Source organism: Rhinopithecus roxellana, chromosome 4, assembly GCF_007565055.1.
Source record: "Rhinopithecus roxellana isolate Shanxi Qingling chromosome 4, ASM756505v1, whole genome shotgun sequence".
Lineage (NCBI taxonomy): Eukaryota > Metazoa > Chordata > Mammalia > Primates > Cercopithecidae > Rhinopithecus > Rhinopithecus roxellana.
Genome location: NC_044552.1, coordinates 76,019,135 through 76,044,350, shown reverse-complemented (window position 1 = coordinate 76,044,350; position 25,216 = coordinate 76,019,135). Strand labels below are relative to the sequence as shown.

Sequence of the window (25,216 nt, the reverse complement as noted above, 5' to 3'; positions counted from 1 at the left end):
TCACTACCTTGGTGACAGGATAATTTGTATGCCAATCCTCAGCAACAAGCAGTTTACCCAATTTAACAAACCTGCCCACCTATCCCCTGAACCTAATCTTAAAATATATATAAAAAAAAAAATGTTTGAAATCCACTGGCTAGGAGGCAAAAAAGAAAAGGATAAAAATAAGTAAAGAAGAAAAGAAAAACAAAACATGTGGCCAGGCACAGTGGCTCACGCCTGTAATCCTAGCACTTTGGGAGGCCAAGGCAGGTGGATCACCTGAGGTCAGGAGTTCGAAACCAGCCTGGCCAACATGGTGAAATCCCATCTCTACTAAATATACAAAATTAGCCAGGTGCATTGGCGCGTGCCTATAATCCCAGCTACTTGGAAGGCTGAGGCAGGAGAATTGCCTAAACCTCGGAAATGGAGGTTGCAGTGAGCCGAGATCGCACCATTGCACTCCAGCCTGGGCAACAAGAGCAAAATTCTGTCTCAAAAAAAAAAAAAAAGGAACGTGTTCATGAGAGATTCACCTGAGTGAGGATCTTGCACACCTGACTGTCCAGAGTCAAATTAAGAGTGAAGACTACCAAACAGTGCCCAGTGTGCCAGTCTCCAAGGGGCCTGAAAGCACCACTAGAAATAATATGAAGGCAATATTTTCTTTAAAATTCTTCTTTCTTGAGAATTCTATATGTGGTGTGAAGGAATGTTTGATACACACTTGGGAAAGTACTTGGATGAAGTAATATCAAACAGCATTGTTTTGTGGTTACTTGTTTTGTTTTGCTGGCTAAATTGCTTGAGACAATAGAGAAGATACTGAGTGGCATTGCTGCTGGAAGTTCCTTACTCTTCCCTAAACTTCTCAAACTCTCCTCTAAAGAAAGGTACAGGCGAGGCGTGGTGGCTCATGCCTGCAATCCCGGCACTTTAGGAGGCTGTGGTGGGCAGATTACCTGAGTCAGGAGTTCCAGAACAGCCTAGCCAACATGGTGAAACGCTGTCTCTACTAAAACTACAAAAATTAGCCGGGCTTGGTGTGCACCTGTAATCCCAGCTACTCTGAAGGCTGAGGCAGGAGAATTGCTTGAACCCAGAAGGCAGAGGTTGCAGTGAGCCGAGATTGCACCATTGCACTTCAGCCTGGATGATACAGTGAGACTCCATCTCAAAAAGAGAAAGAAAGAAAAGGAAGGAAGGAAGGAAGGAAGGAAGGAAGGAAGGAAGGAAGGAAGGAAGGAAGGAAGGAAGGAAGGAAGGAAGGAAGGAAGGAAGGAAGATTGATTTTAAAATGCTGGTTTAAATTTAAAGGCGCAACAACTAGTTACCCTTCCCTGAGCACCCAAATGTCTCAGTTAAAGTTATTCTCAACACTTTTTTTCTGTCCTAACACACTGGAGGCTTGTAGCAACCCACATTAGCATCAGTTGCTTTGGACAGCAGCAATTGCCAGGGGATTGGGGTAGTGGGGTCCTGTGCGAAAGAGTCCTCTAGAGTTCAGAGTCACTAGTCATGCCACTACAACTTTATTAATTAGCCACAAAGGATTTAGTGTAAGTTGTGGAGCATTAATCAGTAAAAGGCAAACATTTGACAATGCATAAACAAATAATTCAAAATAATTAGCATTTATTCCCTGAATGTGTAGCTGCTGTAGCAAATAAGGAAATTCAAAATATCATGCTTAATTTGCAATTTTTTCCCCCTTTTATTGCATCTGCCACCTGCTGTTAATCTGAAACAAATTAAACCCTGAAAGTGGTATCCAAAAGTAAGAAGACTGCAGATTTCACCTTTGGGCAAAAGATTAAACAACAGCTTCACCCAACTTAAAAAGGAGTGAAACATTCTTTTCCAGAAGTGGTAGAGTATTTTCTGTTTGCATAGCATGCCCTAGTAAGTGAGAGGTGATGCTAAGGATGCGATTGCCAACTCCCTTTAGTATGCTGGGCTACATAAGCTACATGAAATTCTTGTCTCCTTGGAGATCTATACCAATGTTGCCAATAGAAATACAATGCAAACCACAGATTTTACATTTTGAATTTTCAGCCGGGCACCAGGCCTCATGCCTGTAATCCCACCACTTTGGGAGGTCGAGGTGGGCAAATCACCTGAGCTCAGGCATCCCAGACCAGCCTGGGCAACATGGTGAAACCCCATCTCTACAAAAAAAAAATTAAAAATAAAAAAATTAGCCGGGCTTGGTGGTGGGTGCCTGTAATCCCAGCTACTGAGGAGGCTGAGACAGGAGAATTGCTTGAACCAGGGTGGTGGAGGTTGCAGTGAGCTGAGATCGTGCCATTGCACTCCAACCTGGGCAACAGAGCAAGACTCTGTCTCAAAAATAAATAAATAAGTAAATTTTAAATTTTCTAGTAGCCACATAAAAAAGTAAAAAGAAATAGATAAAATTAAGTCTGACAAAATATTGTATTTAACTCAAATATTAAAAATATTATTCAACAAGTCATCAATATTAATTATTGATGAGATAGTTTACATTCTTTTTTGGCACAACATTAGTTAGCTATTGCAGTATATAATAAATTAATACAGGCCGGGCGCAGTGGCTCAAGCCTGTAATCCCAGCACTTTGGGAGGCCGAGGCGTGTGGATCACGAGGTCAGGAGATGGAGACCCTCCTGGCTAACACGGTGAAACCCCGTCTCTACTAAAAAAAAATACAAAAAACTAGCCGGGCGCGGTGGCGGGCGCCTGTAGTCCCAGCTACTCGGAGGCTGAGGCGGGAGAATGGCGGGAACCCGGGAGGCGGAGCTTGCAGTGAGCCGAGATCGCGCCACTGCACTCCAGCGTGGGCGACACAGCGAGACTCCGTCTCAAAAAAAAATAATAATAACAATAATAATAATAATAAATTAATACAAACTTAGCAGCTTATCTCACAGTTTCTGTGGGTCAGGAATCAGGATAGAGCTTAGCTCAGTCCTCTGTGTAAGAGTCTCTCAAAAGGCTGCAATCAAGGTGTCAGCCAGGGCTGAGGTCTCATCTGAGGCTTAACTAGAGAAGGATCCACTTCCAAGTTTGCATGGTTGTTGGCAGGATTCAGTTTCCCTGGTGACTGTCAGCTGGAAGCCACTCTCAGTTCTCCTCCATGTGGGCCTTTCTATGTGGTGAATGAGCTCATGGAAGCCAGCAAGGGATAAATCAATAGAGTCTGCACTGGGCATGGTGGCTCACACCTGTAATCCCAACACTTTGGAAGGCCAAGGCAGGAGGATCACTTGAGCCCAGCAGTTTGAGACCAGCCTGGGTAACATAGGGAGAGCTTGTTTCTACAAATTATTTAAAAAAGTGGGCACAGTGGCACACTCTTGTAGTCCCAGGTACTCAGGAGGCTGAGGTGGGATGATCGATTGAGCCCAGGAATTCAAGGCTACAGTGAGCTGTGATTGCACCACAGCACACCAGCCTGGGTGACAAAGTGAGACTCTTCAAAACAGAGTTTTGAAACTCTGTCTCAAAAAAAAAAAAAAAAAAAAATTAGCCAGGCATGGTAGCATGTGCCTGTAGTCTCAGCTACTGTGGGGGCTGATATGGGAAGATCACTTCAACCCAGGAGGCAGAGGTTGCAATGAACTGCGATCATGCTACTGTACTCCAGTCTGGGGGACAGAGTGAGAACCTGTCTCAAAAAAACAAAGGCTAAGCACAGTGGCTCACGCCTATAATCCCAGTACTTTGGGAGGCCAAGGGGGGGGCGCGAATCACAAGGTCAGGAGTTTGAGACCAGCCTGGCCAACATGGTGAAACCCCATCTCTACTAAAAATACAAAAAATTAGCTGGGTATACTGGTGGGCACCTGTAATCCCAGCTACTCAGGAGGCTGAGTCAGGAGAATCACTTGAACCTGGGAGGCGGAGGTTGCAGTGAGCCGAGATCGCGCCACTGCACTCCAGCCCGGGTGACAGAATGAGATTCCATCTCAAAAAAAAAAAAAAAAAAGAATAAATAAAAATAAAATATAAACATTTTTTTAAAATGTTTTTTAAAACGAGAAAGTTTTCTAACAAGATGGAAGCTACAGTAATGTAACATAATCATTTTTTCTAACAAGATGGAAGCTACAATCATATGTAACATAATCATGAAAGTGACATCCCATCATCTTTGTCGTATTCTACTGATTAGAAGCAAATCGCCATTCCTGCCCACACTCGGGAAGGAGATTCCACAGAGGTGTGAATACCGGAAGGCAGGAATTACTGGGAGTCATTTTAGAGTCTGTCTAATACACATATTAATCTTTGAGATCTACAGTTCTGTGTGTTCTCCATTTACAACATATCTCAAGTCAGAGCAGCCCCATTTCAAGTACTCAATAGCCACTGGCTAGTGGCTGCCATATTGAACAGTGTTACTCTGTATCATCCAAACCCAGAGATCTGGGGAATTACAAACACCAAACACTAGTGTTAGCAATCATGTGTCTCTATAAAGAATTCAATCTCAAAAGAACTAGAAGCATAAAGGTATGGTAGGTTAAGAACATTTTATTATTTCTTTTTGTTGTTGTTATTGTTTGTTTTTGTTTGTTTTTGTTTGTTTTTTTGAGACAGAGTCTTGCTCTGTTGCTCAGGCTGGAGTACAGTGGCGCGATCTCGGCTCACTGCAAGCTCCGCCTCCCGGGTTCACGCCCTTCTCCTGCTTCAGCCTCCTGAGGAGCTGGGACTACAGGCGCCCGCTACCACGCCCGGCTAATTTTTTGTATTTTTAGTAGAGATGGGGTTTCACTGTGTTAGCCAGGATGGTCTCGATTTCCTGACCTGGTGATCTTCCCACCTCGGCCTCCCAAAGTGCTGGGATTACAGGCATGAGCCACCGCGCCCAGCCTATTGTTTGTTTTATTTTTTGAAACAGCGTCTCCCTCTGTCAGCCAGGTTGGAGTGCAGTGACACAATCTTGGCTCACTGCAACCTCCACCTCCCAGGCTCAAGTGATCCTCCCTCCTCAGCCTCCCAAGTAGCTAGAACTACAGACATGTACCACCATACCTGGTGAATTTTTGTATTTTTTGCAGAGATGGAGTCTCTCTATATTTCTCAGGCTTGTCTTGAACTCCTGGGCTCAAGAGATCCACCTGTTTGGGCATCCCAAAGTGCTAAAATTACAGATGTGAGCCACCAAACCAAGCCTTGTCATCTCTAATAGATAAAGAATGTATTGCTATTATTTTATTTTTATTTATTTTTGAGATGGAGTCTCCCTCCCGTCACACAGGCTGGAGTGCAGTGGCACAGTCTCGGCTCACTGCAACCTCCACCTCCCGGATTAAAGCTATTCTCATTCGGCCGGGCACGGTGGCTCAAGCCTGTAATCCCAGCACTTTGGGAGGCCGAGGCGGGTGGATCACGAGGTCAGGAGATTGAGACCCTCCTGGCTAACAAGGTGAAACCCCGTCTCTACTAAAAATACAAAAAAACTAGCCGGGCGAGGTGGCGGGCGCCTGTAGTCCCAGCTACTCGGAGGCTGAGGCGGGAGAATGGCGGGAACCTGGGAGGCTGAGTTTGCAGTGAGCCGAGATCGCGCCACTGCACTCCAGCCCGGGCGACACAGCGAAACTCCGTCTCAAAAAAAAAAAAAAAAAAAAAAAAAGCTATTCTCATTCTTCAGGCTCCCGAGTAGCTGGGATTACAGACATGCACAACTACACCCGGCTAATTTTTGTATTTTTAGTAGACACAGGGTTTCACCATGTTGGCCAGGTTGATCTCAAACTCCCAACCTCAGGTGATCTATCCACCTTGGCCTCCCAAGGTGCTAGGATTACAGGCATGAGCCACCACACCTGGCCAGTATTATTTTAAACCTGGATCCAAGCAGAGGCTGGAAAATGGGCTTTGCATTTATTTTCACAATTCTACTTTATACTTTCCCTGACTTAATGGGCAAGTCCTGTAGGCTGAGAGAAATAGTTAAATAAAGGCCATTTACTGAAAGGTCGGGTGACTGTAACATCAGAGGGCTCCCAGGAAGACATCTTGGTAAATACTCTTACACCTTTCCTTTTGACTCACAGCAGGACCACTCTAGGCCAGTCAACAGAAAGAATTGATCCGTTTCCCTGCATGCCATTTTACCAGTAACAGGAGGCTCAGAGCAGGGACACAGATGGGGATATTTTCCAAGCAATTCTCCAGTTTCCCACTTGACTGATTATGTGAGAAACCCCTGTGGAGGGAGGATCTGCCCCCTGAGCATGACTGGCAGTCTGAAAAGGAGTCTGCAGATGGACCTCATTCCTCACTAAAACCTGAGCTTCCCCCCGAAGCCAGTGGCTCACTCCAGTTCTTCCCAGCTCTTCCTGTACCACCCCAAACTCAATTCAAGTATTGGCTGGGTGCAGTGGCTCACACCTATAATCCCAATACTTTAGGAGGCTAAGGCGGGCAGATTGCTTAAGCCCAGGAGTTCAAAACCAGCCTGGGCAACATGGCAAAACTCCATCTCTATTTAAAAAGAATAAATAAATAAAAATAAAAATTAAAAATAAAAAAAAGCAAGAATTAATTACATATACAGGTCTGCACTTGCTTCCATTGTCCACAAGACATATTCATGTCTCTCTTCTCATGCTTTCTCCTGTCACCTCTCTAAGGACAGCCCAAAAACCTGTGCCAGTTTCTCATTGGAATTTCCAGCTCCACGTCACCACCTGCCTCCTGGATGTTTCTCTCTGATATTCCCCTTTCATCCTTGGCTCAACATTCTCTAACAGCAAGTGTCCCCTTTCCTTTCATAAACATGCTGCTTTTCCTATTTTAGTTGTTCAAGCATTGAATGTTGCAGTGTCTTAATCCTCATGCATCTTTGCTTCCGTTTGCAGTCTTTTTTTTTTTTTTTTTTTTTGAGGCAAAGTCTCACTCTGTCACCCAGGCTGGAGTGCAGTGGCGCAATCTTGGCTCACTGCAACCTCCACCTCCTGGGTTCAACCGATTCTCCTATCTCAGCCTCCCAAGTCGCTGGGATTACAGGTGAGCACCACCAGGTCTGGCTAATTTTTGTATTTTTAGTAGAGACATGGTTTCACCATGTTGACCAGGCTGATCTCAAACTCTTGACCTCAGGTGATCTGCCCACCTCGGCCTCCCAAAGTGCTCGGATTACAGATGTGAGCCACCACAGCCTGCAATCTTTGTTTTTTTTTGTAGATGGAGTCTCGCTCTGTCGCCTAGGTTGGAGTGCAGTGGCACAATCTCTGCTCACTGCAAACTCCACCTCCTGGGTTCACACCATTCTCCTGCCTCAGCCTCCCAAGTAGCTGGGACTACAGGCGCCTGCCACCACGCCGGGCTAATTTTTTATATTTTTAGTAGAGACGGGGTTTCACCGTGTTAGTCAGGATGGTCTCGATCTCCTAACCTCATGATCCACCCGCCTCAGCCTCCCAAAGTGTTGGGATTACAGACGTGAGCCACCATACCTGGCTGCAGTCATTTTTTTAAATAGTTCTTTTCTGTTGTCTTAGACTTCAATTATTATTCTATCATATTTTAATTTTTTTTTTTTTTTTTTTTGAGACAGGGTCTTGCTCTGTCACAAGGGCTAGAGTGCAGTGGCGTGATCACAGCTCATTGCAGCCTCAACTTCCCAGGCACAAACAATCCTCCCATCTGAGCCTCCCAAGTAGCTGGGACCACAGGCATGTGCCACTATGCCTGGTTAATTTTTTTTTTTTTTTTTTTTTTTTTTTTTCTGAAGAGATAGGGTCTCCTATGTTGCCCGGGCTGGTCTTGAACTCCTGGACTCAAGTATTCCTCCCATGTCAGCTTCCCGAAATGCTGGGATTATAGGCATGAGCCAGCTCAGCCAGGCTTATTTGAATACTTTCACAGTTGCTTCCTAACATGTCTCTCAACCTCTCATTCCTCCTTAAAAACATGTTCTGGCCAGCCATGGTGGCTCCCGCCCGTAATTCTACCACTTTGGGAGGTCAAGGCAGGAAGATCACTTGAATCCATTAGTTCAAGACCAACCTGGGCAACATAATGAAACCTCGACCAGACATGGTGTCTCATGCCTGTAGTCCCAGCTACTTGGGAGGCTGAGATGTGAGGACTGCTTGAGCTCAGGAGATCAAGGCTACAGTGAGCTCTGATTGTGCCACTGCACTTCAGCCGGGGGACAAAACAACCTGTCTCAAAACAATAACAATAAAACAAAATAAAACAAACAAACGTAAAAACCATATATTCCAAATGAACAAGACTACCTTGTCTTTTTTTTTTTTTTTTTTGAGACGGAGTCTTATTCTGTCACCCAGGCTGGAGTGCAGTGGCGCTATCTCGGCTTACTGCAAGCTCTGCCTCCCGGGTTCACGCCATTCTCCTGCCTCAGCCTCCCGAGGAGCTGGGACTACAGGCGCCCGCCACCATGCCTGGCTAATTTTTTTGTATTTTTAGTAGAGACGTGGTTTCACCGGGTTAGCCAGGATGGTCTCTATCTCCTGACCTCATGATCCGCCCGCCTCAGCCTCCCAAAGTGCTGGGATTACAGGCATGAGCCACCATGCCCGGCCATCTTTTTTTTTTTTTTAATAGTGATATTTATTCACTCCTCCATTCCAAAATACTCAGTGGCTCTCCATTGTCTTTGTGGTAGTTCTTAATCCTAGACACATTTCAGAATCATTCATGGCACTCGTTTTAAACATAGGATCCAAGACCAAACATCAAATCCACTGGCAAAGACTGCTGATTGCCCCTTGTCCTCCAATATTTGCTTTTCCTTTCTTCCATAATGATAAAACTCTCAATCTTTAAGGGAAGAAACTGCCACCCTGAAAAGACTACATTTCCCAGCATCCTTTGTAGCAAGGTATAGCTATGTATCTAAGGTCTGGCCAACTGGAGATAAACAGAAATGGTCTTTGCAAAGAAATTTTTTTATCCCCTTTTCTTTTTCCTACTAGCTAAAATGCAGATGTGATGACTGAAGCTGCAGTAGCAATTTTGGACCATAAGATCATGGCAGAAGAAAAAGGTAGGATCTTTGATGATTGTGGAGCCGCCATATTCGCTTTGACCTGCCAACATTTACATAAGGAGGAAATAGACTTCTTTCTTGTTTAAGCCACTTTTACTTTGGGATTTCTGCCATGAACAGCCAAACTTAATCCTAACTTGCCTAATTCACACCATTCTCCTGCCTCAACCTCCCGAGTAGCTGGGACTACAGGTGCCCGCCACCACGCTCGGCTAATTTTTTGTATTTTTAGTAGAGACAGGGTTTCTGTCCCTGTAATCCAGGATGGTCTCAAACTCCTGACCTCATGATCCACCCGCCTGGGCCTCCCAAAGTGCTGGGATTACAGGCGTGAGCCACCGCGCCCGGCAGTGATGCCCTTTTTCATTGCTGCCCAGGTAAGTAGTTCCAAAATGCAAATCTGATCATTTCATTGCTCTGTTTAAAATCCTTCAGGGTAGGCCAGACGTGGTGGCTGATGCCTGTAATCCCAGCACTTTGGGAGGCTGAGGCGGGTGAATCACGAGGTCAGGAGATCGAGACCATCCTGGCTAACATGGTGAAACCCTGTCTCTACTAAAAAAATACAAAAAAATTAGCCGGGCATGGTGGTGGGCGCCTGTAGTCCCAGCTACTTGGGAGGCTGAGGCAGGAGAATGGCATGAACCTGGGAGGCAGAGCTTGCAGTGAGCAGAGATCGCACCACTGCACTCCAGCCTGGGCAACAGAGCGAGACTCCATCGCAAAAAAAAAACAAACCTTGAGGGTATATGGTGGGGATATCTTTCCAGATAACAATAATTAAAGCATACCCTGAGAATGACCCTATGTTCTCTCTCTTTATTTTTTTGAGACAAAGTCTCACTCTGTCACCTAGGCTGGAGTGCAATGGTGTGATCTCAGCTCACTGCAACCTCCACTTCCCAGGCTCAAGTGATTCTCCTGCCTCAGCCTCCCGTGTAGCCAGGACTACAGGTGCACACCACCGCATCCAGCTAATTTTTGTATTTTTGGTAGAGATTGGGTTTCACCATGTTGCCCAGGCTTGTCTCGAATGAGACCAGAGCCAGGTGATCTGCCTGCCTCAGCTTCCCGAAGTGCTGGGATGACAGGTGTGAGCCACAGTACCAGGCCTTTTTTATTTTTATTTTTATTTATTTATTTATTGAGACACGGGTCTTACTATGTTTCCCAGGCTAGTCTTGAACTCCTGGGCTCAAATAATCCTCCTGCCTCAGCCTCCTAAAGTGCTAAGATTGCAGGCGTGAGCTACCATACACGGCCGACCCTATGTTCTTTGGTGAATATTTATTCACTGTTCTGAGCTATGGACTCTGGGAAAGGCCAACCTGGATGTTTATGCCATACTTATGAAGGTATGAAGGCTCAGAGCAGGGACACAGATGGGGGCATGAAGAACACCTGGACCCTGGCCTCGTTCCTTGGAACACAAGTCATACAAGAAACCAGTGGCCTAGTCTGGGCACAGTGGCTTACGGCTGTAATCCCAGCACTTTGGGAAGCCGAGGCAGGTGGATCACTTGAGGTCAGGAGTTCGAGACCAGCCTGGCCAACATGGTGAAATCCCCTCTCTACTAAAAAAATACAAAAATTAGTCGGGCGTGGTGGCATGTGCCTATAGTCCCAGCTACTAGGGAGACTGAGGCATGAGAATCATTTGAGCCCAGGAGGCAGAGGTTACAGTGAGCCAAGATGGCACCATTGTGCTCCAGCCTGTGAGACAGAGTAAGACTCCTTCTCAAAAAAAGAAAAAAATAAATAAACCGATGGCCTTTGTCTTAAGCTACGTGGAGGTTGCTAAGTAGAGGTTACTGTGTGGGAGTTCCTACTAACCTGCATGCTTTCCACAAAAGGCAGTGGAACTCCTGTCCAGCCTGCCACTCTTGGATACTCCATACGTAAGTTCCCTGAATAAACTCTATGTCTTTTTTGTTGTTGTTGTTGTTTATATGGAGTTTCACTGTTGTTGCCCCGGTTGGAGTGCAATGGCACAATCTCGGCTCACTGCAACCTCTGCCTCCTGGGTTCAACAGATTCTCCTACCTCAGCGCCTTGAGTAGCTGGGATTATGGGCGTGCGCCACCACGCCCAGCTAATTTTGTTTTTTTTTTTTTTTTTTTTTTTTTTTTTTTGAGATGGAATCTCACTCTGTCGCCCAGGGTGGAGTGCAGTGGCCGGATCTCAGCTCACTGCAAGCTCCGCCTCCCGGGTTTACGCCATTCTCCTGCCTCAGCCTCCCGAGTAGCTGGGACTACAGGCGCCCGCCACCACGCCTGGCTAATTTTTTATATTTTTTAGTAGAGACGGGGTTTCACCATGTTAGCCGGATGGTCTCGATCTCCTGACCTCATGATCCGCTTGTTTCAGCCTCCCAAAGTGCTGGGATTACAGGCTTGAGCCACCGCACCCAGCCCATTTTGTATTTTTAATAGAGACGGGGTTGACGGGGTTTCTCCATGTTGATCAGGCTGGTCTCAAACTCCTGATCTCAGGTGATCTTCCCCACTCAGCATCCCAAAGTGCTGGGATTACAGGCGTGAGCCACTGCACCCGGCCTAAACTCTATGTCTTATGCACTGTCTCCAGGTCTTTTCTTCAGTCTCTCGGTGACTGTGCCTTCCCAGTTTGCCCATTTGGGGGCCCAGCACAACACAAGGAAGAACACAAACCAAGATCTTTCTTTGCTTGGATGACTCCTGTGCATTTCTCAGGACCCAGATTAGTGTCATCTCCTTGGAAAGCCATCCCTTACCCTTCAGCCTTGGTTAGGGCCATTCTGAAGTGTCTGCCCCTGCATCCCCCAAGTCCCCAAGCTTTCCTCTGTCATTGTACATGTAACAGGGATTGCAGCTTTTTCCTCACCAGCTGAGCTCCTTAAAGAAGGGAACCACATCATGTTCATCTTCCTTTCCCCAGTGCCTAGTAAAGTGCCTAGTTCATAATAAGTACTCAGCAAATGAATTTCTACACAGGAACCACCAGAATCCAAGCACAATGAGAGGAAGGCCTCCTTTTACTCTAACTCTGCCTATTCACTTTACCTTGAATTTAACATCTAGGCTAAGAGCCATTTTACATCTCAACAGAAACAGCAATCTTAGAAAATATCTTCAAGTGACTCTTAAATTAGGATACTATTAAGCCTCCTGGCTAATCTTAGAGCCCTTGGATGGTGGTTTTTTTATTTATATAACCAGTTTCTAAAACACATCTTCACTCACTAATAAACTGAAATGTATGTGGGTCATTTTTCTGAAATTTGTGTTTTATTCTAACCGTATATGAAGACTTTGATTTGGTTGTACATGGGAATTTAGTCTTTCCACTATGGTGGTAATTTTTTATTTGTCTTAGAGCCTCAGATGTGGCCACCCTGGGTACAACAGGGCATATCATTTCTGTTTCTCCTATAACCTACAGGACCAAGCAAACCTGAGCTCAGATTTCAGCTCAACCACTTCCACCACAGACTTGCCTTTCTGAGCCTCCTGTAAAATGAAAATGATCATATTTATTCTGGAGTCTGTAATAGGATGTGAACATGGAAGTCCTTTCTGTCTCCATTTCAATCGAAGCTCAAAGACCTTCAACAAAACAAGTTCTCTGGTTCCAAAGTGAGGTGCCAAGCGCCCCCTGCAGGAACTGCAGAGCAAAGGCGCTTTCTGCTCACCCCAGTCCAGTGAGAGGTGCTTTTAGGGGAACACCGGGAGAGACGAACACTTATCTCTTAGAGCTTACTGGAAGAAGAAAAGAGAATGAGAAATTTAAAGGTCAAGGCTGTGGCAGAGCAGGAAAGGGGCTGCATCATGGGCAGCCTGCCCATCCTCCAGCGTCAGCCAGAGACGCTCAGCTCTACGTTCCAGACATGGGCTCCCAGGAGAGCTGTCTGGGGTTGCATTTTGAAAGGCCCCCAACCTGAGGTGACATTATGCCATGGGCAAGTCAGCCTTAGCAGGGGCTGGAGGCGTTCCACAGAGCAGAAAGGGGGAGTCGGGGGTGTGTGGGGGGCGTCAAAAGCAAGGCAGCAGCATTGTGCCAGTCGGGGCTGTTGCCACACTGGGGGCAGAGGGAAAGCTTCCTCTCCACCCACTGAAGGTTTGCAGAACATAAACTGACGAAACGCAGATAAACAGGAGAAAAAGGCATAAGAAATTTACTTAACGTGCATAGAAGAAAATCACAGGACTGTGATTACCCAGTAACCCAATGAGGCCCACCTGCTTATATTCTTCTCTGTGGGGAAAGAGAGACAGGGGTTGTAGGAGTAAATGATTTCCAGAGGAAATGAATGAGCCAAAGAACAATGGCTGGGGACAAAGTTCCTTTGAGGACTGGGGAAGGCAGCAGGAAGGTGAGGGGTGGACTATCACTGTGAACAAGCATTGTCTTTTTTTTTTTTTTTTTTTTTTTTTTTTTTTTTTTTTTTGAGACAGCCTCACCCTGTCATCCAGGCTGGAGTGCAGTGGCATGATCTCGGCTCACTGCAACCTCCACCTCCCAGGTTCACGCCATTCTCCTGCCTCAGGCTCCCCAGTAGCACCTCCCCAGGTGCGTGCCACAATGCCCGGCCAATGTTTGTATTTCTAGTAGAGACAGGGTTTCACCATGTTGGCCAGGCTGGTCTCGAACTCCTGACCTCAGGTGATCCACCTGCCTCAGCCTCCCAAAGTGCTGGGATTACGCACACACGTGAACCACCACATGGGCTGTCAATGTTGTCCTATTACGCAGATAAAGTGTCCCAGGTAATCTCTCAGGGCTGCTGTCAGAAGAATAGTTAAAAGCTCCACCTTGTTCGGTGGCTCACCCCTGCAATCCCAGCACTTTCGGAGGCCAAGGCCGGTGGATCACAAGGTCAGGAGTTTGAAACCAGCCTGACCAAGATGGTGAAATCCCGTCTCTACTAAAAATACAAAAATGAGCCAGGCACGTGTAATCCCAGCTACTTGGGAGGCTGAGGCAGGAGAATCGCTTCAACCCAGGAGGCAGAGGTTGCAGTGAGCTGAGATTGCGCCACTGCACACTCTAGCCTAGGCAACAGAGCAAGTCTCCATCTCAAAAAAAAAAAAAAAAAAAATTAGTAATAATTTAAAATTTACATAATAAAATACAAATAGATGAAAAGTCTATCTGGGTGACTCCCAGTCTCTTCTCTTCTCTAGTGGTTGATCGTTCCTGGTTATCTGATGAGATTCCTAGGGAGAGGGGTCTTAAGACAACTGCATTTATTTTGGAAAGAAGCTTTGTTAGATAAGGAAATTCCAGAGAGAGTTCCTGGGAAAGAAAGAGGATCAAAGAGACAGAAAGGCTGGGAAAAGTCAGAGAGGGACCTTGATTCTGAGGCTTATTTCTGAGGCCTTTCAATTTCAAGAAGTAAACCCCACGAGTTTGAAAGAGTTGGCTTAATCTTCTCAGTGTACATAATCAAATATGTACATAATTATATATGTCCATAATCATATAAATTCAGTGTACATAAGCATATAAAGTTATGAAAGTTGTTGTCCCCTACTGTTTCCCAGAAAATCCCTGACTCGGATATGGGAAGAACTTGCATTCATTGTGCCTCAGTGCAGGCCTTAGACAACTGTCTGTCCCATCACACACCAAGGCCTGCATGGACATTTCTGGCCCTGCTGAAATGGAATAAAGAAACTCCCGGCCAGGCGCAGTGCCTCATGCCTGTAATCCCAGCACTTTGGACGCCTGTAATCCCAGCACTTTGGGAGGCTGAGGCAGGCAGATTATAAAGTCAAGAAATCGAGACCATTCTAGCCAACATGGTGAAATCCCGTCTCGACTAAAAATACAAAAATTAGCTGGGTGTGGTGGTGCACACCTGTAGTCCCATCTACCCAGGAGCCTGAGGCAGGGGAATCACTTGAACCGGGAGGTGGAGGTTGCAATGAGCCGAGATCTTGCCACTGCACTCCAGCCTGGTGACAGAGCGAGACTCCATCTCAAAAAAAGAAACCCATTGCCTAAATCTTAATCAGTGAACAACAGTCAGATGACATATAAGATTGACAAAATATTCTTTGAAACTTGGCTGAGTGTGGTGGCTCACAACTTTAATCCCAACAGTTTGGGAGGCCAAGGCAGGAGGATTGTTTGGGCCTAGAAGCTGGAGACCAGCCTAGGCAACATGGCAAGACTGTCTCTAAAATAAACAAACAAACAAATAAATAAGCAAAATAATATTATTTGAACCAGGGTGAAGAAATGATAGTGCCTAATTTGATTCTATATGATAACAAAGTAATGGGAAGGATACTGTAGTTACAAAAATGTCTTAGCTCATAATAAAAATGTCATTAAATGGCCGGGTGCGGTGGCTCACACCTGTAATCCCAGCACTTTGGGAGGCCAAGGCAGGCAGATCACCTGAGGTCAGGAGTTCAAGACCAGTCTGCCCAGCATGGTGAAACCACATCTCTACAAATGTACAAAAAATAGCCGGACGTGGTGGCACGCACCTGTAATCCCAGCTACTCGGGAGGCTGAGGCAGGAGAATCGCTTCAACCCAGGAGGCAGAGGTTGCAGTGAGCCAAGACTATGCCATTGCACTCCAGCCTGGGTGACAGAGCGAGACTCCATTTCAAAAAATAAAAATAAAAATAAATTTAAAAAAATTAAAATGTCATTAAATTCTTGCAGTAGAAAGAGACACATGCACATGATCTTTAAAATTGTATCATACAACGAGTATCATGATGGCATGACACCATCACTCTGCCCCCACTGAGTACTCACCTTTTACCAAACAATTCTAAGAAACTAAGATTTTATTTATCACCTGGAACTTGGGCAATACATTGATAATAAACCAAATTCCAGACCCATAGTATAGGCAAATCCACGCTGCTTTAGACCCACCCAAGTAGGGCCTTTCTCTGAGCTTTCACACCTGTGCCACTAGAGAGCCAATGCACCTGTCAGAGGCATTTAAACCAGAGCAACTCCATTTTGAAATAGACCTGGGTAAAATAAGGCTACGACCTACCTGGCTGCATTCACAAAGGGTTAGGCATTCTAACTTACAGGATGAGAGAGGAAGTCAGCACAAAATACAGGTAAGCACAAAACACTGGCCAGGTGCAGTGGCTCATGCCTGTAATCCCAGCACTTTTGGAGGCCAAGGCGGGCGGATCATTTGAGGTCAGGGGTTCAAGACCAATCTGGCCAACATGGTGAAACCGCATCTCTACTAAAAATACAAAAAAAAATGAGCTGGGCGTTGGTGGCACATTCCTGTAATCCCAGCTACTTGGAAGGCTGAGGCAGGAAACTTGCTTGAACCTGGGAGGTGGGGGTTGCAGTGAGCCGAGATCGCGCCACCGCACTCCAGCCTGGGCAACAGGGCGAGACTCTGTCTCAAAATTATAATAATAATAATAATAATAATAATAATAATAATAGGCAAGGACGCTTGACCCGCCTTGGGTTAGAGGCCCGACTTAGGAAAGTTAGAATCCCTTCTAAGATTTAGGGAGTTAAAAGTCCCTCTCAGTAAAGCACCTCTCGGTAAAGTCCCTTTCGGCTAAGAACGGGTTTGGCACTATGGGATATTAACTGCCCTTCTCTTTGAATTAATTTGTCTTGCCCTTTTTGGTGATGGCTGTGGGTGACAGGATTAGGTATGTACAGGATCGTGGGACATGAGGAGCTTTTTCCTTCCTAAAAGGAGAAACTTGAGAGCTGATGGGACTGCTGGAAAAGATCCCTTCACAGCCAACAAGTGGCCGCCTGAACTTTTCAGTGTCGCTGCAAGGGGTAGGTCTTTATCTGGCCTCACTGAGTGTCTCACCTTCCCCATTCGACCTCAGGCAATGCTTTCCTCTTTCTGTCTCTGTGCAGACTGATTGAATAATGATACAAAAATCACTGTTTATCTCCTGTAAAGTTGTTTTTTTAGGGTTTTTTGGGGGGCGTGGGTGGTTTTAGACGGAGTTTCATTCTTGTTGCCCAGACTGGAGTGCAATGGCGCAATCTTGGCTCACCACAACCTCCTCCTCCCAGGTCCAAGCAACTCTCCTGCCTCAGCCTCCGAAGCATCTGGGATTACAGGCACCCACCACCATGCCTGAATACTTTTTTGTATTTTTAGTAGAGATGGGGTTTCGCCATGTTGGCCAGGCTGGTCTCGAACACCTGACCACAGGTGATCCGCCCACCTTGACCTCCCAAAGTGCTGGGATTACAGGTGTGAGCCACCGCACCCAGTCTGTAAAGTTTTTTGTTTGTAGGTCGGACGTGGTGGCTCACACCTGTAATCCCAGCACTTTGGGAGGCCGAGGTGGGCCAATCACCTGAGGTCAGGAGTTTGAGACCAGCCTGGCCAACATGGCAAAACTCCATCTCTACTAAAAACACAAAAATTAGCCGGGCCCATGGTGCGCACTGTAATGCAGCTACCTGGGAGGCTGAGGCAGGAGAATCGCTTGACCCAGGAGGCAGAGGTTGCGGTGAGCAGAGATCGCACCACTGCACTCCAGCCTGGGCGACAGAGGGAGACTGTCAAAAAAAAAAAAAAAAGTTTTTTGTTTGCTTTTTTATTTTGAGACAGAGTCTCGCTCTGTCACCCAGGCTGGAGTGCAGCGGTGCAATCTTGGCTTACCACAACCTCCGCTTCCTGGGTTCAAGCAATTCTCCTGTCTCAGCCTCCAGAGTAGCTGTGATCACAGGCGCGTGCCTCCACTCCAGGCTAATTTTTGTATTTTTAGTAGAAACAGGCTTTCACCATGTTGCCAGGCTGGCCTTGAAGCCCTGACCTCAGGTGATCTGCCCACCTTGGCCTCCCAAAGTGCTGGGATTACAGGTGTGAGCCACCGCACCCGGCCTATCTCCTGTAAAGTTTTAATTAATCAGAAAAAAACATTTGTGAAGCTAGTCTTAAGCTGTAGTGAATCTAGTGTGCTTCGTGTGTCTTTCTGTATTGTTCTGTCATAACGAGGGGTACGTTAGGATAGAACACAGGCTTTTAGGATACCTGTAAGCCTACTTTTCAAGATGGCCTCGCACACTGGTCAGTTACAAAGGTTGCTGCAGTTCCCCCCAAAAAATGGATGAGGTTTCCTTCTTGTCTGTATGTCCTTGGGAGCTTGACCCTCTAGCCATGTGGCCACACTTTCTCTTTTCACAATGGCGGCCTGGGTTCAGGGTTCAATTCCCAGCTTAGGGGATGAGTCATTTATCTTCTGTCTGTGTATTTATATGTATTGTGTGTGTGATGTTTATATATGAAAGAACTTAACTAATTGATTTTAAAATAATAAGAGCTTAAATCAAATATTTTGTCAGAAAAGTAAAAAGTATAATGTCTTCTAGTTCATGTGACTTAAATAATCTTTGGGAAATAAAGAGAGTTTTAAATATTATTGATAAAATAAAAATATCAGCCGGGCACGGTGGCTCACACCTATAATTTCAGCACTTTGGGAGGGCGAGGCGGGTGAATCAGCTGAGGTCAGGAGTTCAAGATCAGCCTGGCCAACATGGTGATACCCCGTCTCTACTAAAAATACAAAAATTAGCTGGGCATGGTGGCAGGCGCCTGTAATCCAACCTACTCAGGAGGCTGAGGCAGGAGACTTGCTTGAACCTGGAAGGCAGAGGTTGCAGTGAGCCGAGATCGCGCCACTGTACTCCAGCCTGGGTGACAGAGCAAGACTCCATCTCAAAAAAAAAAAAAAAGTGGCCGGGCGTGGTGGCTCAAGCCTGTAATCCCAGCACTTTGGGAGGCCGAGACGGGCGGATCACGAGGTCAGGAGATCGAGACCATCCTGGCTAACACGGTGAAACCCCGTCTCTACTAAAAAATACAAAAAACTAGACGGGCGAGGTGGTGGGCGCCTGTAGTCCCAGCTACTTGGAGGCTGAGGCAGGAGAATGGCATAAACCTGGGAGGTGGAGCTTGCAGTGAGCTGAAAACTGGCCACCGCACTCCAGCCCGGGCGACAGAGCGAGACTCCGTCTCAAAAAAAAAAAAAAAAAAAAAAAAAGTAAGCATTTGGTCTAAATTATGCAAGTCAGATATTAAGTTTACTAAATGCTTTAAGGTCATAAAGTGCTTCTTTGTCTTTTGAAAATTGTTCAATTTACCTACTTTGGAGTATTAGATTCTAGATAAAGACTGGGATATGTGGAATTAGCCATGTCCCCTAGCTATGCAAAGAAAGTTATAAAGAAAAGAGATTTTAAGGCCAGGTGTGGTGGCTCACACTCATAATCCCAGCACTTTGGGAAGCCGAGGAGGGTGGATTACTTGAGGTCAGGAGTTTTAGATTAGCCGGCCAACATGGCAAAACCCCATCTCTACTAAAACTGCAAAAATGAGCCGGGAGTGGTGTTGGGCACCTGTAATCTCAGCTACTCAGGAGGCTGAGGCAGGAGAATCGCTTGAACCTGGGAGGTGGAGGTTGTAGTGAGCCAAGATCGGGCCACTGCACTCCAGCCTGGGCGATAGAGTGAGACTCTGTCTCAAAAAAAAAAAGAAGAGATTTTATATAAGAAAGGAGGTTGTATGGTAAATACTTGTCCTAAAGTAAAATGACCGGTTGCTTTAAAAAAAAAAAAGAATTTATGCAAGAAATGTAGAATTTAAATGTTCCTGGGTCTCCTAAATGCTTCATAAAATGCCATTAGAACTCTTAACTGTACAACTTTCCTGCTTTATAGCTAGATAAAGCCTGGGACACATGAAGTTAGACAATGAAAAGAGTCAGACCTTATCTGCACTTCTGTCTGCTGTCAGAGGCTCCATACCTAGCACATAATTAAGATTCTGAATTCAACTGGCGCGGTGGCTCACTCCTGTAATCCCAGCACTTTGGGAGTCTAAGGCAGGTGGATCACGAGGTCAAGAGATCGAGACCATCCTGGCCAACATGGTGAAACCCTGTCTCTACTAAAAACACAAAAATTAGCTGGGCGTGATGGTGCGCACCTGTAGCCCTAGCTACTTGGGAGACTGAGGCAGGAGAATTGCTTGAACCCAGGAGGCTGAGGTTGCAGTGAGCCGAGATTGAGCTACTGCACTCCAGCCTGGCGACGGAGCCAGACTCCATCTAAAAAAAAAAAATTCTGAACTTACCAAGGTTTTCACCAAAAGTAAAAGTTGCTAAGAGTTAACAGTGTAACATATATTTGGGACTAGTAAAAAAACAGTTATACGTGCAAGATGTGTAAAAAAAGTGAAATGTGGCCAGCACGGTGGCTCACGCCTGTAATCCCAGCACTTTGGGATGCCGAGGCGGGTGGATCCCCTGAGGTCAGGAGTTCAAGACCAGCCTCAACATGGAGAAGCCCAATCTCTAATAAAAATACAAAATTAGCCGGGCGTGGTGGTGCATGCTTGTAATCCCAGCTACTCAGGAGGCTTGAACCTGGAGAACTGCTCGAACCTGGGAGGCAGAGGTTGCGGTGAGCTGAGATCTGGCCACTGCACTCCAGCCTGGGCAACAAGAGCGAAACTCCGTCTCAAAAAAAAAAAAAAAAGTGAAATGTGTTTTTGGTAAAAGATAAGAAGTCATGGGAATGTTGAATTTTTTTTTTCTTTTTTTTTTGCCTAGATTAAAGGGTTAAAGAATTGTTTTGAGTGAGATAGGAAAAATCTAAAGGTTTAAACAAGTTATGGAAGATTCGTGAAAAAAAATTAATTGTAAAAAAGTTCTGTGTGTGAACACATTGGCTAAAATTAAAGGGTATTCAGTTTTTCTGTAAATTAAACATTGGAATAAAAGCACAACAGATTTTTCTTAGGCAAAACCTGCCTATGATCTGCTCTTTAATAAAAGTTGTAAAGGGTTATAAAAGGCTATGAAAATCTTACCTTGTGGTCAAACTAAATAAAATTGGCTACATTTATCTATAAGGTTTTATCAAGAATTGCATTTTACATCAATAATGCATTAATGCAACAGTGACATTTGGCTTATTTAGTATAAAAATCATACAGGAAGCATTATCAAATATGAAATGGTGTTTTGCTTACTTGGGGCTGTATTTGTGTAAGTGTGTTATTAGTATGTGTTGCAAAATTATAAAAAAAACTCCTATAATTCCAATATGACTTAGTGTATGTTATTAATAATTATAATTGTTATGTGAAATTGTTGTATACCACAAAAGTGACCATAATTTCTCAGTAACTTGTGACTGTAATAGTGGCTGTCCTAGGACTTTTTGTCATCCACAGTCAATTGTTGTCTTGTTTTAATCCTCTTTAGAAGGTGGTTTATAATAAACTACAGGACTTTGACAGATACTCTTTTTTTTTTTTTTTAATTTGAGATGGAGTTTCACTCTTGTTGCCCAGGCTGGAGTGCAGTGGCACGATCTCAGCTCACCACAACCTCCGCTCCCTGGGTTCAAGCAATTCTCCTGCCTCAGCCTCCGGAGTGGCTGGGATTACAGGCATACACCACCACGCCCGTCTAATTTTGTATTCAGTAGACACGGGGTTTCTCCATGTTGGTCAGGCTGGACTCGAACTCCCAACCTCAGATGATCCACCCACCTGGGCCTCCCAAAGTGCTGGGATTACAAGCGTGAGCCACTGCGCCCAGCTGACAGATATTCTTAAATGCAAGTTTCTGATAACTTTGGAAATTGTAACATTAGAATAGAGGAAAAAAACTTCCAAGACTCATGGAGAGCTGAAATGTTCATGAATATCAATCAATTTAACTGCATGAACTAAACTGAAGAAGTCAAAAGTCATTTTTTTAACTTTGCTTAAAACGTTGCTGATCCTTTGTTTTTTCAGAGTCAAGGAAACTTTTGAGCTATTTACAGCTTTTAACAATTGAGTAAAGTATACTCCTGTGGGCCAGTCGCGGTGGCTTATGCATATAATCCCAGGATTTTGGGAGGCTGCGGTGGGTAGATCACGAGGTCAGGAGTTCGAGACCAGCCTGACCAATATGGTAAATCCCCCGTCTCTACTAAAAATACAAAAATTAGCCAGGCGTGGTGGCGCACGCCTGTAATCCCAGCTACTTGGGAGGCTGAAGCAGGAGAATCGCTTGAACCCAGGAGGCAGAGGTTGTACACGCCATTGCACTCCAGCCTGGGCAACAAGAAAGAAACTCTGTCTCGGCCGGGCGCGGTGGCTCAAGCCTGTAATCCCAGCACTTTGGGAGGCCGAGGCGGGCGGATCACGAGGTCAGGAGATTGAGACCATCCTGGCTAACACGGTGAAACCCCGTCTCTACTAAAAAAAATACAAAAAACTAGCCGGGCGAGGTGGCGGGCGCCTGTAGTCCCAGCTACTCAGGAGGCTGAGGCAGGAGAATGGCGTAAACCCGGGAGGCGGAGTTTGCAGTGAGCTGAGATCTGGTCACTGCACTCCAGCCTGGGTGACAGAGCGAGACTCCTTCTCAAAAAAAAAAAAAAAAAAAAGAAACTCTGTCTCAAAAAAAAAAAAAAAAAAAAAAAATTAACTGGAGGCCGGGCATGGTGGCTCAGGCCTGTAATCACAGTACTTTGGGAGACTGAGGTTGGCAGATCAATTGAGCTCAGGAGTTCTAGACCAGCCTGGCCAACAAGGTGAAACCCCGTCTCTACTAAAACTACAAAAATTAGCTGGTCATGATGGCACACACCTGTAATCCCAGCTATTCAAGAAGCTGAGGCACGGGAATCACTTGAACCCGGGAGGCGGAGGTTGCAGTGAGCCAAGATTGCTCCACTTCACTCCAGCCTAGGCAACACAGCGAGACTCTGTCTCAAAAAAAAAAAAAAAAAAAAAAAAAAAAAAAAAATTAACCAGGCTTGGTAGTGGCACTTGTAGTGCCAGCTACTTAGGAGTCTGAGATGGGAGAATCGCTTGAGCCTGGGAGTTCAAGACTGCAATGAGCCATAGTTTTACTATTGCACTCCAGGCTGGGTGACAGAGTAAGACCCTGTCTCAAAAACCTAAATAAATAAAAATAAATTTACTTTTTATATTGTCTATTTTAATATATATTTTAAATTAAAACCTATTTAGCCTGAGCCCAAGAAGCGGAGGTTGAGTTGACATTGTGCCACTGCACTTCAGCCTGGGCAATGAAGCAAGACCTTGTCCCAAAAAAAAAAAAAAGAAAAAGAAAACCTACCCAACTAATATTTGGATACAATTATATGTTCTTTGTTTCTGTTTTTTTTTTTTTTTTTTTTTTTTTTTTTTTTTTTTTTTTTTTTTTTTTTTTGAGACGGAGTCTCGCTCTGTTGCCCAGGCTGGAGTGCAGTGGCGCAATCTCGGCTCACTGCAAGCTCCATCTCCCGGGTTCCCGCCATTCTCCTGCCTCAGCCTCCCGAGTAGCTGGGACTACAGGCGCCCGCCACCACGCCCGGCTAGTTTTTTCTTTTTGTATTTTTAGTAGAGACGGGGTTTCACCGTGTTAGCCAGGATGGTCTCGATCTCCTGACCTCGTGATCCGCCCGTCTCGGCCTCCCAAAGTGCTGGGATTACAGGCTTGAGCCACCGCGCCCGGCCTTTTTTTTTTTTTTCTTGAGACGGAGTTTTGCTCTGTCGCCCAGACTGGAGTGCAGTGGCACAACCTCAGCTAACTGCAACCTCCGCCTCCCTGGTTCAAGTGATTCTCCTGCCTCAGCCTCCCGAGTAGCTGGAATTACAGGTGTGCCACCACGCCTGGCTAATTTTTGTGTTTTTAGTAGAGATGGGGTTTCACCATATTGGTCAGGTTGGTCTTGAACTCCTGACCTTGTGATCTGCCTGCCTTGGCCTCCTGTAGTGCTGGGATTACAGGCATGAGCCACCGCGCCCAGCATGTTCCTTGTTTCTTTGTTTCTTTAGGTCATTGCCAAAAATATTGATTATAACAACATAATGATTCTGCAGAAGTGGAGGTAAGAAAAATAAATTTATGAAAACAGGCTGGGCGCAGTGACTCAGGCCTATAATCCCAGCACTTTGGGAGGCCGAGGCAGGTGGATCACCTGAGGTCAGGAGTTCGAGACCAGCCTGGCCAACATGGTGAAGCCCTGTCTCTACTAAAAATACAAAAAATTAGCCAGGCGTGATGGCCGGTGCCTGTAATCCCAGCTACTCAGGAGGCTGAGGGAGGAGAATCGCTTGAATCTGGGAGGCAGAGGTTGCAGTGAGCTGCGATGGCACCATTGCATTCCAGCCTGGACACCAAGAGTGAAACTCTGTCTCAAAAAAAAAATTACAAAAACATATATGAGCTATGTATGTCTTTTTGTTTCATCCAGACATCAGTAGCCCATTAACAGAATGCTCAGACATATAGGCAATAATAATTAGATTTAATAATATCAAATAGTTCAGCAAATTTCTGTCAATAAAAGCCATCATTTTATTTATTTATTTATTTATTTATTTAGAGACAGAGTCTTGCTCTTTTGCCCAGGCTGGAGTGCAGTGGCACCATGTCAGCTCAGTGCAACTTCTGCTCCCCCAAGTTTAAGCAATTCTCCTGCCTTAGCCTCCCAAGTAGCTGAGATTACAGGCGCACACCACCTCACCCAGCTAATTTTTGTATTTTTAATAGAAACGGCATTTTGCCATGTTGGCCAGGGTGGTCTCAAACTCCTGACCTCAAGTGATCCGCCCACCTGGGTCTCCCAATGTTCTGGGACTACAGGCATGAGCCACCGCGCCCAGCCAAAGCCATAGTTTTAAACACATTTTAGGCCTGGTGCTGTGGCTCACACCTGTAATCCCAACACTTTAGGAGGCTCAAAAGAGAGAATCACTTGAAGCCAGGAGGTCAAGACCAGCCTGGACAACATAGCAAAATCCTGTCTCTACAAAAAATTTTAAAATAAACCAGGCATGGTGGAGTGTGTCTGTAACTCCAGCTACTCAGGAGGCTGAGACAGGAGAATCACTTGAGCCCAGGAGTTAGAGGCTGCAGTAAGCTGTGATCATGCACTGCACCCCAGCCTGGGTGACAGAGCCAGACCCTCTCTCTTAAAAAAAAAAAAAAGTTAACACATTCTATTTTGTTATTATAAAGTGGCTTTTAAAAGTTTTTTTGTTTGGTTTGGTTTGGGAGGGAGTGTTTTGTTAAATTTTGAGACAGTCTCACTCTGTCAGCCAGGCTGAAGTGCAGCGGCTGCACTACACTCTGCTCACTGCAACTTCCGTCTCTCCGGTTTAAGCGATTCTTGTGACTCAGCCACCCGAGTAGCTGGGATGACAGGTGCACACTAGCACGCCCAGCTAATTTTTGTATTTTTAGTAGAGA

The 25,216-nt window shown here is 45.5% G+C and overlaps 1 protein-coding gene across 1 annotated transcript in view; it reads left to right on the top strand.

Annotated features, from left to right (window-relative positions):
* The first annotated feature begins 9,351 nt into the window (after positions 1-9,351).
* MTRES1 (mitochondrial transcription rescue factor 1) overlaps positions 9,352-25,216 on the top strand; it is a 49,226-nt gene continuing 33,361 nt past the window's right edge. Inside the window, exon 1 of the mRNA XM_010389770.2 lies at positions 9,352-9,375. Within this exon, the coding sequence (XP_010388072.2) occupies positions 9,352-9,375 (24 nt within the window). The remainder of the gene's footprint in view (positions 9,376-25,216) is intronic.